The 18,349-nt window shown below is 40.8% G+C and overlaps 2 protein-coding genes and 1 pseudogene across 2 annotated transcripts; 1 reads left to right on the top strand and 2 right to left on the bottom strand.

Annotated features, from left to right (window-relative positions):
- Positions 1 to 434: 434 nt before the first annotated feature.
- LOC138933357 (uncharacterized) lies at positions 435 to 800 on the bottom strand. The gene has a single exon (XM_070295981.1). It carries the CDS (start codon positions 798 to 800, stop codon positions 435 to 437), a length of 366 nt encoding a protein of 121 aa, XP_070152082.1.
- A 9,591-nt stretch (positions 801 to 10,391) lies between these two features.
- LOC138933356 (uncharacterized) lies at positions 10,392 to 15,405 on the bottom strand. The gene is made up of 7 exons (XM_070295979.1): positions 15,359 to 15,405; positions 14,670 to 14,981; positions 13,850 to 14,468; positions 13,300 to 13,724; positions 12,238 to 13,190; positions 10,576 to 10,661; positions 10,392 to 10,415 (listed from the first exon to the last, which is right to left on the bottom strand). Exons 1-7 carry the CDS (start codon positions 15,403 to 15,405, stop codon positions 10,392 to 10,394), a joined length of 2,466 nt encoding a protein of 821 aa, XP_070152080.1.
- A 499-nt stretch (positions 15,406 to 15,904) lies between these two features.
- On the top strand, positions 15,905 to 17,707 carry LOC138933353 (uncharacterized; annotated as a pseudogene).
- Positions 17,708 to 18,349: the final 642 nt, after the last annotated feature.

The raw sequence follows: 18,349 nt of genomic DNA, 5'->3' as shown, positions 1-18,349 counted from the left end.
CTTGAGATGATTGTCAGTTCCGATGAGAAGTACGCCAATTGAACTGACCGAATCCAATATAGTCATGAAACTTCAAGATCCGCAGGTGTGAGAGGTGTGGCCAGAGAGGACTGTGGTATACCTTTGAGGATCGCGCAACACCGTTGACAGTGAGCCGTAATCCGAAGAAGCCGTGTGAGCGATGAGTAACGATAGAAAAGCTCCCAGAGGTGGTGTTGCCTTACTGTTGAGGAGGTGAGAAAAAGCCCGGGCCGCTCCTCAAGAGTTGCCGCCGAATCTAGCTGTGATACCGTGCTTGGCCAATGTTGAGGAGACTGTACTAGCCATGAGGGACCGTTCCACCAAAGATGATGCCGAGAGAGTTGCGCGGAAGAGAGACCGCGAGAAGCACAGTCTGCTGGATTCTCCTTGCCGGGAATAAACCGCCAATGGCCCTAAGGTACGCGTTCTTGAATTGCCGCCACTCGATTCCGAACGAAGTCTTTCCAGCGAGAGGGATGACTGTTGATCCAGGTGAGCGATACTGATGAGTCCGTCCACAGGTAGATTGGTATCTCCGCGAGTTCTAGTGTTCGTTGAATATAGCTGATGAGACAAGAGAGTAGAACCGCCGCCGTGAGTTCCAGCCGGGGAATGGTGAGCCTTTTGAGAGGTGCGACCTTGGTTTTGGTGCACACCAATGTGATGATTGGCTCTGTCGTGTGAGGGGTGACCTTGATGTAAACTGCAGCCGCCATAGCAAGTTGCAAAGCATCCGAAAATCTATGAAGCTCGACCGTGGCTGACGGCGTGAGAGACATCCACTGAGGAATCGTGATGGAAGTCAGGTCAGATAGCTCTGAAGTGCGTCCTCCGACCTCGAAGTTGCGGCGAGAGACAGTCATCCCAGCCGACCTTTTCCAGCCACAGTTCCTGGAGGAGCGTCTTCGCCCTGATGATTACCGGAGATAAGAATCTCAAAGGATCAAACAGTTGCGATGCTTCCGATAGTATGGTCCGTTTGGTGATGACGGGTCGGTTGTAAGCCTTGCTCTGGAAGACGAACTGATCTGAGTGAGGCTGCCATGTGAGTCCCAATATCTTACCCTGCGTGTTAGCAAACGAGTGAGGCTACTGCTGCGCCGTCCATAAGGAGAGCCTGGAATAGCTCCGGATGATTACTCTGCCACTTCGCCAGAGGAAAGCTTTTGACAAGTTGCAAGAGGACGAGCTAAGAAGGGAGCTGATCGGGTGCCATACGTGACCGTCGTGAGTTGATACGGGATCGATGAGCATCTTGACCGAGTGAGGCGAGCCGCCAGGTGCTTCGAGATTGGACATGATGAGTTATGCTTGTTTTGTCAGGTGTTGTCCAATTGATTAACTTCACTGAAGAGAGAGCGTCCGATGAGCCGTGCGTGTCCGAGGGTGAGAAAGAGAGGTCCGTATACCGCGCACGAGACTCACAATATGGCCGTGGAGAGGGTGAGTCAAAGTACCGCGTGGCTACGGGAGTGAGAGAGAGCACCCTACGCGTCGCGGAGATCCGTTGCCGAGCGTCCGAATCCGTCCGAGCGTCGCCGAACACGCAAGAACAACCGAGAGCGACGGAAGTCGGAGAGAGAGAGGATGAGAGAGCACTACGGGCCACGACGATCACTTACCGAGCGACCGATTCCCTCCGAGCGTCGCCGAACACGCACGAACTAGCGAGCGCGACGGAAGTCTGAGAGCTAAAGAGAGAGCGCGCCGAGGATCGTTCTCGAATTTTCGCCGGTAGCACTTGGAAAGCACACACGTGGTTCTCTTAGTCCGCACACAGAGATGTTCGATCCGATTCACTGAGGAAAAAGTGTTCAATGAGCCGTCCGTATCCCGCGCACGAGGCTCACAAGATGGCCGCTGAGAGCGTGAGCTTGAGCACATGTCGCAAAGATCCGTTACCGAGCGCCCGAGTCCGTCCGGGCGTCGCCGAACACGCACGAACAACCGAGCCCGACGGAAGTCAGAGCGAGAGAGAAAGCACGACACGGATCGTTCTCGAACTTTCGCCGGTAGCACGTGGAAGGGACACACTCGAATTTCTAAGTCCGTACACAGATATGTTCGTTACCGCACCCACCGATCCGGCTCAAAGGACCAAAAAATGTTTGATAAAGTACCCGAGGAGTTTCTGGTTTCGGGGGGTGTTGGGAAGGACACTTAGAATCCACGCGCACGTACGTTGGTCCGAGCCGCACCTCGCGAATATTCTCACTCAAACTTACTTCGATGATTGATTTCTGATTGATAATGTCCTTATGGTCACCGAGAACCTTGAGAACACCGTGAGATTGATCACTAGATCCGATCCGAATTGCAAAACCGAATTCCGAGAGCTTTGCAGACTTTTCTAAAGGCAACGTGCGTTACGAAAAACCGTTACTCACAGAATGATCGAGGATCACCGGAAGGATCGATATCGACGCAGGAGCGCGGAAAAGGTCCTGAGAGCGTGATTATGATTGGCTGATAGCATGGCGCGATGCTGATTAGATTGATAAGACAGGCATCGGGATGAATTGAGGTCGCGTACAAGAGAGAAAAGGAAAAGAGAGAGAACACTAAAGAGAAGGACTAGAGTGAGTGAGATGATGTTGAGGAGATTGCGCAAAAGCCGCGATATTTTCTGAACACTATACAACCTCTAGCACCTACAAACGTAAACTTTTCTTCCCAGTCACCATTTGTCATACCAATTAACACATGCCATCCTTTGCCCATAAAATAGTCCATCATATTCTTTCCTCCATTACCAATTTATCTTTACTCTTCCTGTCAAACCCTTCCACCTCTTCTTCATACCCACCCAATTCGCCTATTCTAATATTAAAATCCCCCCCCCATGATTATTTGTTCCCTTTCCTTCCTTTCTAACCATTTCTCTAATTTCTTTTCTAGAGTGTTGCAGCACTCCTTATTATATACAGATATAATAAATAACCTTTCTTTTCCCTCATTAATTTCTGATATCACAAACTCCTCCTCCTTATCTCCGATTATTCTATCCACATTACTTCCCCAATACCTCCTCTTTCCTAAAATAAAACCATCCATTGCCCTTCCCCTCCTTTTCTCCTTTACCGCATATCTACATCGCCAGACATGTGTATTTGGCAACCTACCCTTTAATTTCTCCCAGCTTTTTTCATCTATCCATGTTTCACTTAAACTGACAAAATCAAAATTCCTAATATACCGCCAAAAATCTATTCCTTTATTTCCTACCCCTGCAACATTCCAAAATAAAATATTTCTACCTACAATTTCCTTTCCCCCCTCTTTGCCCTTTTCTTCCGCTTCTTGGCTTAAGCAAAATTCGACCCCCCCATTGCCTCTCCCCCCGCCCTCACCTTCCTATCACTACACTTTGTTTCTCCATAATCTTTGTCTAATTCCTTTTCTACCTCTCCACATTTTCCATTCCCCTTTTATTCTAACTCTCGCATATCCTGCCTTCACATCTTCCCCCTTGTTTTTCTCTTCTTTCACCCATTTACCTAATTTCTCTTGTCTCTTTCTCTCCTCCCACGTTAAATCATTTTCAATAAAAATCCGTCCTCCTTTTAACTTATTTTTATTATACATCACCTTCCTCTTGTGTTCGATCCCTTCTAACTTAACTATTATCACAGGCCCACTTATTTTAACATTAACCACTTCACACTCTATTTCTATTTTATTTTTTAAAAATTCCCTCGCCCACTTTCTCTTATCTTTATCTATTTCTTTTATGTCAATCCCTTTAATCACTATATTATTTTTCCTTTCTTCCCTTTCTTTATCTAATACCATTTTTTTTATACTTTCTACCTCCTTACTACTTAACCTTTCATCACTTATTATCGATCCATAACAACCGTAAAAACTACTTTTTCTACTTCTACTTCCCCTGTCTCCCTCACTTTCCTCCGCTAAATTCGTCCCTTCTTCTAAATTTCCATATCCTCTCTTCATTATTTCTATACTTTTTTCTATTTTATCTAACCTTTCCTTCTTATCATTCTAGCCCCCCAAACTAACTCTTTTCTTTCTACGTTACTTATTTCTTCCATTACACTTTCCTTTATATTTTTAATCTCCTTTAATTCCTCCCTTATCAATTCCCTCTCTTTTCTTAATTCCTTTAGCACATTAGTTTCTTCCTTATCCCCCTTAAATGCAAACGTTACCTTTTTTTTTACCGTACCCTCTTTACCATCCTCCAATGGGTTTCCATTCTTGCAAATACCTTCCTTACCGACTCTTGCCGTACCTTCCTTCTTATACATTGGCAGTTTCGACATTCTAACCTCAATCCTTTGTCGTTCCCTTTCCTGCCCTATTACGACCAAACTATTGTTCCCCTACACCTGCCTTCCCTCACCCTGCTTCCTTCCTATTCACTTATTACCATAACTTAACTTAGTCTAACTTAGCCTATTTTGGACCTCCTTTTCCGCTGTTCTTTTCCCTTTCCTCTCCTCCCTGCCTCTCTCTCTCTCTCTCTCTCTCTTTTCCTCCCTCTCTTTCGTTTCCTCTATCTCCCTCATCCATTCCTCTCCCTCTCTTTCTCCTCCTAGTATCCTCTCCTTTGCCTCCTGCCAACTAGTCCTCTCTTTTTTCTCTTTTTTCACACACCTTTCCCATACATGTTCCCACGTCTCCTTCTCTTTATCACACATCCTACATCTTTTTTTTTCCTCCCCCTCCCAATATAATCCTTCCCTCATTTCGTTCCTCAATCTGAATCTCATAATCCTTCTCCACCTTTTCTCCGTCCATTCTTTCTTCAAATATTCTGAAATTCCCTCTCCCTTTATTTCCCTATACCCTTTATTATATTTCGACTCACATATTTTCTTCTCTCTTTCCTCATCTTGCCTCTTCCTATCTTTTTCCTCCAACTCCTCATATCCTATTCTTTCCTCTTCCCCTTCCTGTACTCCTCTTTCTCTCAAGAATTCCTTCCTTTCTTGTTCCCAGCTCCCTATCACTCTCCCTCTTCTCCATCTTTCCTTCATCTCTTCCCAGCATTTCCTTGCTACTTCCCCCCCTTTTCCTTTCTCTAATCTCTTTTCGAAATTCCATATCCTTCTCCCCGCTCTCCCTCTCATCAATCCTCTTCCCACTTCCTCCCTTACCATATATCCTGACGTCCTCCAGTCCAGTCCCATTGTCCATCTTATATACCTGTCATGTATTCCCTCTATCTCCCTTCTCTCCCTCCACCCCTAAACCTCCGCACCATATCTCATTACTGTCCATACTAGTGTGTCGTATAGCCATATTCTCCTTTCCCAGTCCTTTCCCCATAGTCTCTTTCCTATTCCCCACACTTCCCTCATCACCGCTGCTGCCCTTCTTCCTCTTTCTCTCACATGTGCATCTTGCCCCCCGTTCCTCTGTATGGTATATCCTAAATATCTAAACTCTTTCACCTCCTCTATCTTTTTCCCTTTCCATCTCCAATCTACTCTTTTACTCCTACCCCCTCCCTTCCTAAACCTTATTACCTTTGTCTTTTCCGCATTTAATTCTAGTCCTTTTCTTGTTAAATACCTATCCAACCTACTCAACATCGCTCTCATGTCCTGCTCCTCTTCCGCCATCAACACTACATCATCTGCATATGCTAACGTAAATACTTTCCCTAATCTCACTCCTCCCCAGCACCCTTTTGCCATCTCCTCTTCCAAATCCGCCATCAAAATGTTGGGCTCAGTGGACATCCCTGTTTCATCCCTTTCGCCGTCCAGAACTCCTCTCCTATTCGCCCCCCTACTCTTACCCTACTCCTTGTCTCCCTCATTATCTCCTCCACTCTCACCACCAGGCCTTCTCTCACTCCCCTTTCTCTCATCGCCTTCATCAGAATCTCCCTGTCCACCGAGTCAAATGCTGTTTTTAAGTCCACAAATACCGCTGTCATTTTCCCACCTTTCCTTCCCAACTGTCTATTCACTAAATAGTTCAACGCATACACCTGATCTATTGTTCCTCTCCCCCTCCTAAACCCCGCTTGACTCCCCGATAGTAGCTTCCTCTCTTCCACCTTCTGTCTCAACCTTTCCCCTAATGCCGCCATATCTCTTATATAGCAACGGCACCCTCTCCTTTCTTTACTATGGGCACTATTACTCCCTCTTTCCATTCCTCTGGCCATCCCTCTCCCCTCCATACCCTCTTGCATACCACCCATGTCCATTTCTCCATTTCCTCCCCTCCATACTTCCACACTTTATTCGGTATCCCGTTCTCCCCAATTGCCTTCCCGTCCTTCAGCCCTGTTATCACCCTCTTCACTTCCTCCCTTTCCAGGTCCCTTTCTCCCTGTTCTTCCCCTCTTTCCCTCTCTCCTCTCACCACTTTCCTTTCTATTCCCCTTAACAACCCCATAAAATGTTCCTTCTACTCCTCCATCTTTATTTCCTCATTAACCCTCTTTCTTCTTTTCCTTTCCTTTCTCACTAACTCCCAAACTTCTCCCTCCGTCTTCGCGAATGAGTCTCGATTGCGCACATTACCGATCGGACACGACAATATTTCCCGATCGGACACAAACCCAATCGGACACAGGCTCAATCGGACACAGTCCCAATCGGACACAGGCTCAATCGGACACAGGCCCGATCAGACACATATGGTTGCAATCGGACACAGGCCCGATTGGACGCAGGCCCGATCGGACGCAGGCCCGATAGGACGCAGGCCCGATAGGACGCAGGCCCGATAGGACGCAGGCCCGATAGGACGCAGGCCCGATCGGACATAAACCTTGTTGAAAATATTTAGTTTCAGTGGAATACGTAATAAATTCAAATATATAATACTTTCAAGCAAATATACAATATAATAAATGGATGCATAATTATAATAAAAAATATTGTTAAAAAAATTTCATAAATTTGTGCGCATAATAATAAAACATTATAATAAATATTTAATAATTATTTATCAGTAGGCAATGTAGAAAAACGCTCTGTTAGAATATCTTTATTAATTATATATAATTTTATTTTTATATATCTGTATTTTACATTTGATATACTGTCTATAAATAATTAATAATTGTATTCTTTCACACTTAAAATTTCACGTATGTCACGGCATCGTGAGATTTTTACGTACAAAAAACAATTATTAATTGTTTACGGACAGTATATCATATGTAAAACACAGATATATATCAAAAAAACTATATATAAATAATAAAGATGTTCTAACAGGGCGTTTTTCTACATTGCTTACTGCACACATGACAGATATCTTAACCTCACGTATGTCACTTTCTTATTATCTCATTATGTGTTTTCAGAATCAAAAATATTTGTAAGTTTATGAGATTGTGCTGTTTCTACGAAATTATATTGGGTAAGCATTCTTTGCTAACATGAAAGAGCTTGGATACTTTAGCAATATGGGACAAGTTTTGGATGCATGTAATTAGACACATTATAATTAGAAGCGAGTATTTTCTGTTATATCTTCATAGTTTGTAGTAAAGAGTATATATATGCAACATAAGCCTAATAATTTTCTAGTCATTAATCAATCTTTTTTTATCTACAGTGGAATCATTACTAGAAATAATGCACTTTTGTGACTACGCAACACATACCAGTGCTGGAATAACTACTGTGCAACTACAATATGAGGTAATGTTTTTAAGTATTGTGTTTTCTGACTGTTCATTCAACTTAAAGGAAGATTGAATTATGATGATGACAATTGTACTGGTAAGATCGCTGTATGAATGAGATCTTAATGTCACGCTGTTTATTAACATTATATCATGTTTATTTTGATTTTAAGCAGGTGAAAGTAATAGGTGAATATTAATTTGCGGGGATTCAGTTTGCATCGAATGTCTGAAAGAAATTCATTTACAAAGCACGAGAATCTTTTAAGCAAGAGTTAAATATTATAGTCTCCGCTAATAGAATCTTGTGATCTGTAATGAAATGATCAACGCTTCTTCACTAACTTGCAGTGCCTGTTGATGCATGAATGATTTCCGATTGTTGATGTGTTAGAAGATTGAGTAAACATTTGTATCGCTATACAGTTAGTGAATACATCAGCGAAGACTGCTTTCGCATATTATATCCAACTGTAGCATATTGTAATATATATATTATTATACATATTATTATACATATTATATATATTATATATTATCACAAAAAAATATAACATTTTGTTTTTAACCGATTTATCAAGTTTACAATTACATTGGAGTATATACATGAACACATTATTTTTCAAAGAAATAATCTTATATCAATATGATAATTATATTTGTAATAATTATACTTGAAGGTTTACATGTATGTACTGTCTCACATAATGCATATACACATATTGACATACGGAATTATTAGAAATATTAAAATATATATATATTTATATGTTTGTATATCAGTGTATTTTGTACAATATGCTGCCCGTAAACAATGAAGAATTGTACCGTATTCTTTTGCATTTAAAATTTTACGTATGTCACGGCATTGTAAAATTTCAAGTGCGGGAAAGTACGGTGCAATTCTTCATTGTTCACCATACGAAATATACTGATATACAAATATATAAATATATATATTCTAATATTTCTAATAATTCCATATTTCAATATATGTATATGCATTAGAGATGCATGTGAGATACATTTAAACCTTCAAGTGTATAGTTATTACAAATATAATTATCATATTAATACAAGATTATTTCTCTGAAAAATAATACCATATGTTCATATATACACTCCAATGTAATTGTAAACTTGATAAATTGGTTAAGAACAAAATGTTATAATATTTTTTTTGTGATGCAGATAATATACATATGTATGTGTTGTAACGATGCATCCCTCCACCGTTACCCGGCCGTCGATCCGCCGGAAGTCCGCCGCCCGACAAACACCGATCGGGCATAATGCGGAGGCGCCGAGCGCCCATTTTTAAGATATAGAGAAGAGCGTTCGAATTTATAACCGCCGTCAAGGCGCGTTGTTTACCGGGAATCGTCGCCGCGCTCGGGTAACCGTACCGACCGTTCCCGAAACCGCCCGAGTCGCGCGCGGCGGTTCAACTTTAAACAATATGCCTTAAAACAATCAGGCATATTACGCACGCGCACCCGCCGGAGAAAGCGGTATAAATAAGGGCACATTTTCCATATCGAGACCAGATCTTCTGCAACCGCCAGAGTCAGTACGACGCCTGGAACCCAGAACGATCTTGAAAACACGCTCACAGAGAGAGAAAACGGGGTTGGGAGTACCCAGCCTCCGCCGAGAGTTTGCGGCATCTCTAAGAGCGATCCTTTAAAATCTCTGCAACCGAGGAACACGAGGTTGGGCGTACTTAGCCTCCGTCGGGAGTTCTCGACACCTCACACGCATCCGTCCACCTACGTGCAACGGCGATCATCCAGTGGTAGGGAGTTCCCTGCCATTGACGGGTGTTCCCGTCGGCCGTTGCACTCCTGCATTCTACGGGAAAATCATCCCGACGAAACAATACCGCGATATCCGCGAACTCGCAGTAGTTCCGCGACCGCCATTACTGCAATCGGACTCGCCATTAATACGGCGCGCTAAGTCCCGCTCAAGGGGGAGGATCTAACCCGGCCGCGACATCGATCGACGCAATCAGATCGATACCGACACGTCTAAGGACCGCCCACCGGCCCGACCGAAATTACCGCCCGGTAGTTAACGGTCTCTGCCGAAATCCAGATCCGCGCACGTAATCGATAATCGTATCGAATCGCGGAAAGCGCGCTTCGCAACACACTCCGTGCATTGTAATTCGGACGCAGCGCGATCGCCTCGACCATACACATTGTAAACCATACGAAACATTACACGTTCGCCCACGCACTCGCTCGCTTATCATTTCACTCACATACAAGCGCACACACACCGACACACACAACAGTTATACACACACTCACTCTGTATACACACATACTTACACGCAATAAATTATATTTTACCTAACGCATCTATCGTTCGTCTCTCGATACCCTTTCACGAGCCCCGGATCCCGACCGAGTTATCCACGACCGCCTCGCGAAAGCGGTTTATTACAGTGTTATAATATATATATTACAATATGCCACATTTGGATATAATATGCCAAAGCATTGTCTTCGCTGATGTATTCACTCACTGTATACAAATGTTTACTCAATCTTCTAACACATCAACAATCGGAAATCATTAATGCATCAACAGGCACTGCAAGTTAATGAAGAAGCGTTGATCATTTCATTACAGATCACAAGATTCTATTAGCGGAGACTATAATATTTAACTCTCGCTTAAAAGATTCTCGTGCTTTGTAAATGAATTTCTTTCTGACATTCGATGCAAACTGAATCCCTGCAAATTAATATTCACCTATTACTTTCACCTGCTTAAAATCAAAATAAACATGATATAATGTTAATAAACAGCGTGACATTAAGATCTCATTCATACAGCGATCTTACCAGTACAATTGTCATCATCATAATTCAATCTTCCTTTAAATTGAATGAACAGTCAGAAAACACAATACTTAAAAACATTACCTCATATTGTAGTTGCACAGTAGTTATTCCAGCACTGGTATGTATTGCGTAGTCATAAAAGTGCATTATTTCTAGTAATAATTCCACTGTAAATAAAAAAAGATTAATTAATGACTAGAAAATTATTAGGCTTATGTTGCATACCATATATATACTCTTTACTACAAACTATGAAGATATAACAGAAAATACTCGCTTCTAATTATAATGTGTCTAATTACATGCATCCAAAACTTGTCCCATATTGCTAAAGTATCCAAGCTCTTTCATATTAGCAAAGAATGCTTACCCAATATAATTTCGTAGAAACAGCACAATCTCATAAACTTACAAATATTTTTGATTCTGAAAACACATAATGAGATAATGTAAGGTTACGGCCTTATTTAATGGATTAACGAACAGTATATATTCGTAATTTTAATAATCACTGTTTATTCAGTCTTAATGGCTGCTAAGGCCGATACACGTGTTAAATAATCGTGTAGGAAGACTAGTTATATGACGAGATTAACTCGAAAGCGAAAGAGTCTTTTACGGAGAGTCGTCGTCTCTTTGTAATAAAGATTTATTCTTCTAACACGCTGAGCTGAGTTTCACAATCTTCTTCTTCTTCCTCTTCTTCGTGTGGGGGTTGGCACCGACTAGGGGGGCGTTCGGGGAGACGCTATTTAGCGCTATCGGCTGTTCGCGGAGCTAGCTGGTAGCGCTATCAAACGCAATCATGACGTCATTAATGGTAGTGTGCTATGTCATAACTGCGCGCTATCAACGCAATTCCTTCCGAGGTGGTGTAACGATAGCGTTAGCGTTTGTGAGCTCTCTGAACGATGGTAGCACTATCAATTTAAATTATACATATGTACATTTTTAGTACAAGTTTATAGGTGACTTTTTGATTTGCGATTTGCATTACTGATTTGATTGATTTGATTTTGCATTATGGATGACTATTATGTTGAAGTAAATCTTCAGGCCAAAAGAGCAGTTCAAATTTATTTATTTTTAGGTAAACGTAAAACTAATGATATTGCTCAAGCAATTTTGGAAAGTCGTCGAATGGCTGAACTGGAAAAAAAAGAAAGCACAAGGAAAGAATGGAGACAAAATTTAAATTAATAGAGAAGCTTGACAAAATCCTGGAAAAGATTTAAAAATATAAAAAGAAAAGAAATATAAAAGATGTAACATAATAAATGCTAAAATATAATTTTATATAATTTATAAAAGATTTTATAAATGGTTTTATTGATGAATCTATTAATTCTCGCGCTATAAGTGCTACTGCTGTTAATAAAGTTTGTCTATCTTGCTCCATGATTTCAACGGGTACTGTCACGTACAGTATCATGTATTAGGAGGCGCCATGATACTGCGCTAAGGCTATTCATGGAGTTCACAATCGCCAGTGCCTTATTGGCTCTCCGAACAGATCTCGCAGCGTTTGCGTCTACAGCGCGACAGCAAGCTCCCCGAACGCACCCGAGTACTCGTCACACGGCCATCAACTGGTTTGTTGGTATCAATGCAGATCTTAAAAGATCAATTGTAAATAAGAGAGGGTGAAACTCCTGCTCGTTGATTGGTTGGTAAGAAGTGGTAAAAAAGAGAAAACCCAAAGGAAGGAGCGAGGCAGTTCGAGGAGTCAAATTTAAATCTTACAAGATTTGAGAAAGGAGTAGATGGCAAGGACCACTCCGGAGGAAGGCTCCGCCAACAGTTCTGCAGCATCCATTGGAGGGAAAATGTCCAATTGATTGAGCGCTCTTATCAAAGACTGTCTGTTAGTATTTAAAAGGGAACATGACCAAAGAATGTAGTTTATATCCTGAGTAAGAGCTCCGCAAGAATAGCTAGATTGAGATATCAGGTTGCAACGGAATAAGCTGCTATTGAGTGCATATTGTCCGCTTCTTATCCTACAGCAGGTGGTGATGCTTTCACGATTGAAATTTTCCATCTCGTAGAACCAAGGTCTCGGGCGGAATTCATCAAAGGATCGAAAGTAATTAATCCCCTTATATCTTGCCTGTTTTTTAAGAAGGTCGGTCATGTCATTAATGAGGTTCTTCCTTACCACCGAGAAAAAGTCGGAAAATGGAAGCAGACCGGTATACCATGTGCCCTTGGTGGTTGCATTTTTGGCCAGAAGGTCAGCCATCTCGTTTCCCAAAATTCCAGAATGCGATGGTATCCAGGCTATAATAACTTGAAAGCCCGTAGAATATGCAACGTGTATTTTGCTTCTTATAGCGTGTATAATGTGGCTGTAGGAATGTCCGAAATTGAACGAGGACAGAGCTTGTGTCACACTGAGAGAGTCAGTAAAGATAACAGATCTCGGGATAGAATTTTCCAGGATATAAGCCAAAGTTTGGAGAATAGCATAAGCTTCCGCCGAGAATATGGAAGCGTAGGAGTAGGTTCTGAAAAGCAGTTGGAGGTTTAGGGTAGGCAAATAAATGGCAAAGCCTACGTGGTTGTTTTCGTCTACCTTAGAAGCGTCAGTGTAGAAAGGAGTATGGTCATGAAGAAGATCGTGATAAATATCGAAAAAAATTAATGTGGGAACAGGGTTATTTTTTATGCTTTCTACGTCCAGTGCGGATGTGATCCTGATGGAAGGGGAAATGACATGAGCCCAATAATCAATGGAATAAACAGGGGTAGATGAAGCATGCTATGTATCTTTTATATTTCAAGCAGGCACAGAAGGATTTGTACAGTAGGAAGTAATCCGCTGGATTCTTTTTGCGCGAGTTTCGAGTGCACCATTGCAATTGATGGAGTTTCTCTATGGTAGGGTGGTCATGCAAACTGAAAATCTTTAAAATATATCTTGACGTGAGGTAGAAAAACCTGTACTTTAATGAACTTTCCCCAGACTCAGCCAACAGGACGTTAATAGGAGTGGTTCTACGTAAGCCCGTGCAGAGCCTTAGGGCTCTAAATTGTATCTTCTCTAACTGGTGCAGAATTGAACGATTGTTGAGAGGGAAAATTGAACATCCGTACTCCATAGAGTTCCTAATTAACGCTCTATAAATGCTGAGTAAGAGCTGAGGGGAAGCTCCCCACCAGGTACCTCTCAACATACTCAGGAGTTGATCAGTTTGGAGCACCTCCCCACCAGGAACCTCGAGTGTTCCCTTCCCGAAAGACGACAGTCAAGATGTATGCCCAAGAATCTGCACGAGTAAGTCGATGGAATGTGATTATTTAAGATTTTTATAGAGAAAGAGAGTGGATCCACACGTTTTTTCGTAAAAACAACGAGTGAAGACTTGGTGGGAGAAACTGTCAAGCTTTTAGTTGTGAGATAACCGCATGCGCGTTTGGCGGCTGTTTCAATTTTAGAGATGGAATCGTGTATTTGTGGGGAAGTATGAAAAATAGCTATGTCGTCCGCGAATTGAATAAGTTCGCAGCTCCTGCCCATACTAGATCTGAGTTTAGAGATATAGATATTAAATAGTGTCGGACTAAGAATGGATCCCTGAGGGACTCCTTTGTAGGAGTGAAACTCGTCGGTAAGCTCTTCGTTGATGCAGAACTGCATATTTCTGAAGCTGATAAGGTTGTAGATGAATTGGCGTAAGATTGGAGGTAAGCCGATCTCATCAAGATCATTCATTAAAATGCTCGGGATAACATCATCGAATGCATTGGATAAATCCAAGAACAAACAGGCTGTGGAATTTCCTTTGGAGAAGCCACTATGAACTTCAGTGATCAGAGAGGAGAGATTATCCTGGCAGGATCTGAACTTCCTGAATCCGAATTGAGAGTTAGGAAGTTTGAAGTTGAGTTTGAGGTTGTCCAACCACCAATCCAGTCTCAGCAGGATTAGTTTCTCAAGCAATTTTAAGCAGCAAGAGGTGAGGGAAATGGATCTATACTTTCCCGGAGTAGATTTGGGAATAAAGAAAACAAGAGAGTGCCTCCAAGCATCAGGGAAGAGGCCCGTAAAAAATATTTGATTAAAAGTTGCAAGTAAGAGTAAGTGATATTCGTGAGGAAGGCGAGAGATAATACGGTAATCGATTTGGTCGATGCCGGGTGAAGATCTTTTTTTAAGAGAGTGAATAATATACAGAAGTTCCTTCTCTTTAAATGGAGAGTCAAAATATTTACACGCATAATCATTAGAACTAGTGTCCGAGAGGACACTCTGTTCGTGAAGGCAGGAGGAAGGACATAGAGAGTTGATTTGATTCAGCATGTCTGCAGGTATACTAAAATTAGATTGAGAAATAGGTAAGACTGGACTGAGAAATATGTTCTTAAATCTCCTGATGACCTTCCAGATTTGTGATATGGATGTGAAGGGCCCCAAAGATTCGCAGTATTCCCTCCAACCACTGCGTTTGGCAGAGCGTAAAACTCTTCTAGAAACAGCCTCCTGCCTTTTAAGGAGAATGAGATTATCAAGACAGACATGATTTCTAAATTGTTTAAGGGATTGCTTCCTTTTTGCGACTGCTTCAGAGCACTCCTCGTTCCACCATGGGGCCGGAGGAGATGTAAATTTCTTACGATTACATGTTGGAGGTGAAGTGAGCGAGAGAATGATATTTTTAATGACAGTTATAATAGAATCGTATTTGTCTAACAAGGGGACGGCACGGGTTGGGAAATTCAGTTTGGGATCAGCCTTCGTGTGGTGGTAGTGTACCTTTAGGGTGTAAATATATTAAAGTCATAGGGCGCACTATCCAGCCAATTCCGAGAAAAAGCGTCTTAAAGTTTTCCAAGTTGCTTATACATAAGAAAGTTTTCTCACTTGTCAAGCGGCCATCTGGCTGAGGCGGTAGCGTGTCCGACTCGCATGCCCGTAGTCGCAGGTTCGATTCTTATAACTTAATTTTTTTTTCTTTTTTTTCGTCCGAATAATCATCCAATAAATATTTTTTTACTTTTAATTAAAAATTTATTCATTTACAAGTTATTTTATTGAAAAAAATAGAAATTTTTAACATTTGTCTTTAAACACTCTTTTTAATTTTCTTTTTATTTATCCACAAAATTTTTACAAATTTTTACATTACTTTTCTGACATTTTTATTTGTACATATTTATATGATTTTTCAATATAAAAGATATACCTAATACCAAAGATATACACAGCGAACAGGGTGTGTGTATACAAGAAAGTGTAGGTAAGAGATATTCGTTTCGAGGTAACGGTTTTTACCTGACCTTCTGCAGCTGGTCCCAACAAACAAAAGATATATTATATTATAGATATATACTATTTTTGAACATTGCTATGATCGGACGTATTCCGTAGTGTCGTGATATAAAGGGAAAAAACATATTTCGGTGAAAAATGTCGACTAGTGAAGAAATTCCTGGCCCTTCGAGGGTTGAAGAGAAAATTCCTGAAGATTCAATGCACAGCGAAATGTCGAAATTGCGATTGAAGGATGCAGTGGTATAGTACGAAGGACTGCTTGCAAAAAATAATTTAATTGCATCGGAATCTTCAGCAACAATTTCTCACGAAGCTATGCTGATAGGAAAAGAACTTTATATAAATACACTAGAAATATTGGGCGAGAAAAAGCTTGTGATTGAAGAGGAAGTAATTCATATGAATGAAGAGTATGAAGAAATGAGTTTTAAAGAAGTCGAAGAAGATGATTTATCGGACGAGTATGAACCAGAAGCAAAAAGAAGCAGAGAGGCGGAGTATATTTCTTTTGACTATAAAATAAAAGTCATGAACATAGCCAAAGCACATCCTACGTGGAATTTGCAAACTTTGCAAAAAAAAGGATGTCGTCGCTTAAAAAAAATGGAGTATTTATCGCGGTGGAAAGAAGCAGTCGAAAAGGGTGGAAATACTTTCGATAAATATTCTGTCATCGATTCCTGGACATACGACCGTTTCGTCGAAGCTAGGCAAAGTTATCAACAAGTCACGACCAGAAATTTACAGCAGTGGGCTTTGGCTGCTGCAGGACAATATCCAGATTTTAAATTCAAAGCTTCTGAACGATGGGTGACGAAATTTAAAAAAAGGCACGGAATTCGTCAACGAAAAATCACCAAATTCGTTTCTCAAAAAGAGGTAGTGACGATTGACGAAACCTTGGCCTCTGCAGAGATCTTTTGCGCACAAACTTTGCGTTTGATACCTAATTTCGACGAGGATTACGTCATTAATACCGACCAAACAGGTACGTGGAAAAGCTTTAAAAGTCCAAACATTTTTATACATTTACAAAAATAACATAAATTTTAAATAAAATGTGTAATTTATATTGTGCTTTCCATTCTTTTTTCAGGGTGTCAATATCAATCAACCTACAACAGGACTCTCACCCAAAAAGGAAGTAAAACCGTATTCGTGAAAAGACAAGACATGAACAAAGTTACGCATTCGTATATGGCACAATATGCTATAACCCTATCTGGACGAGTATTGCCTCATGTATTTGTATGGTTGCAAGAGGCAACAAATACATTTGGACCCAGGGTTCAGAAGTTGGTGGACGAATACACAAAAAAATATAAAAACGTCATCATCACATCGTCGAAATCTGGAAAGCTCACCACAAGCTTGTACAATGACTTCCTCGATGATTATCTGAAAACCTACATGGGAAAAGAGAAGTTTCTTCTACTCATCGACTCTTGGGGAGGGCAAACGAAGCCAGAATTATACGACGAGATCTTCCAGGATGATGATAAGATGCCTACTTGCACTATGAAAGTCATACCTCCGAAGTGCACTCCTCTAGTTCAACCCTGCGATGTTTACTTTTACAGGCAGGTGAAAAATTTGATCAAGCGCATACAAAACTGCGCCGATTTAATAGAACAAAACCGAGAAATAAATTCCCGCGAAGATTGTATAAAAATTCAATCAATAGTCCATCACCAACTGTCATCTCCGATATTCTGCAATATGATCCAATACGCCTAGTATGCTTCAAAACTATCCAACAAAAGAACGATATTTATGAATGTCAATGAGGTATGCTTCCCAATGGATCTCCTCAAAACACCCTGTTTTTGTAAAAAATCTTCTTTTATTTGTTGCGCGAGTTGTCGAGATATTTTCTGTTTTTCATGTTTCTACGATAATTATCATTCTGGTTTCTGTAAACCATCAAAATTTGAATAAAACTAACAGCATTGAAAGCACTTTTGTGTATATCTTTTGTATTAGGTATATCTTTTATATTGAAAAATCGTATAAATATTTACAAATAAAAATATGTCAGAAAAGTAATGTAAAAATTTGTAAAAATTTTGTGGATAAATAAAAAGAAAATTAAAAAGAGTGTTTAAAGACAAATGTTAAAAATTTCTATTTTTTTCAATAAAATAACTTGTAAATGAATAAATTTTTAATTAGAAGTAAAAAAATATTTATTGGATGATTATTCGGACGAAAAAAAAGAAAAAAAAATTAAATTATAAGAATCGAACCTGCGACTACAGGCATGCGAGTCGGACACGCTACCGCCTCAGCCAGATGGCCGCTTGACAAGTGAGAAAACTTTCTTATGTATAAGCAACTTGGAAAACTTTAAGACGCTTTTTCTCGGAATTGGCTGGATAGTGCGCCCTATGACTTTCATATATTTACACCCTAAGTACACCCTAAGTACACTACCACCACACGAAGGCTGATCCCAAACTGAATTTCCCAACCCGTGCCGTCCCCTTGAGATACTATCCTGATTGAGTTGAGTGAAAAGTTGGGGGTGCTGGTTTAACAAAGAGAGTGTAAATTGTTTCCAATTGATACGTGAGGTGTTAA

Source organism: Polyergus mexicanus, unplaced genomic scaffold, assembly GCF_030449975.1.
Source record: "Polyergus mexicanus isolate NDT 795.1 unplaced genomic scaffold, iyPolMexi1.0 SCAF_5, whole genome shotgun sequence".
Taxonomy (NCBI): Eukaryota; Metazoa; Arthropoda; class Insecta; order Hymenoptera; family Formicidae; genus Polyergus; species Polyergus mexicanus.
The sequence above is the reverse complement of the archived record's forward strand: the minus strand, read 5'-3'. Positions and strand labels throughout refer to the sequence as shown.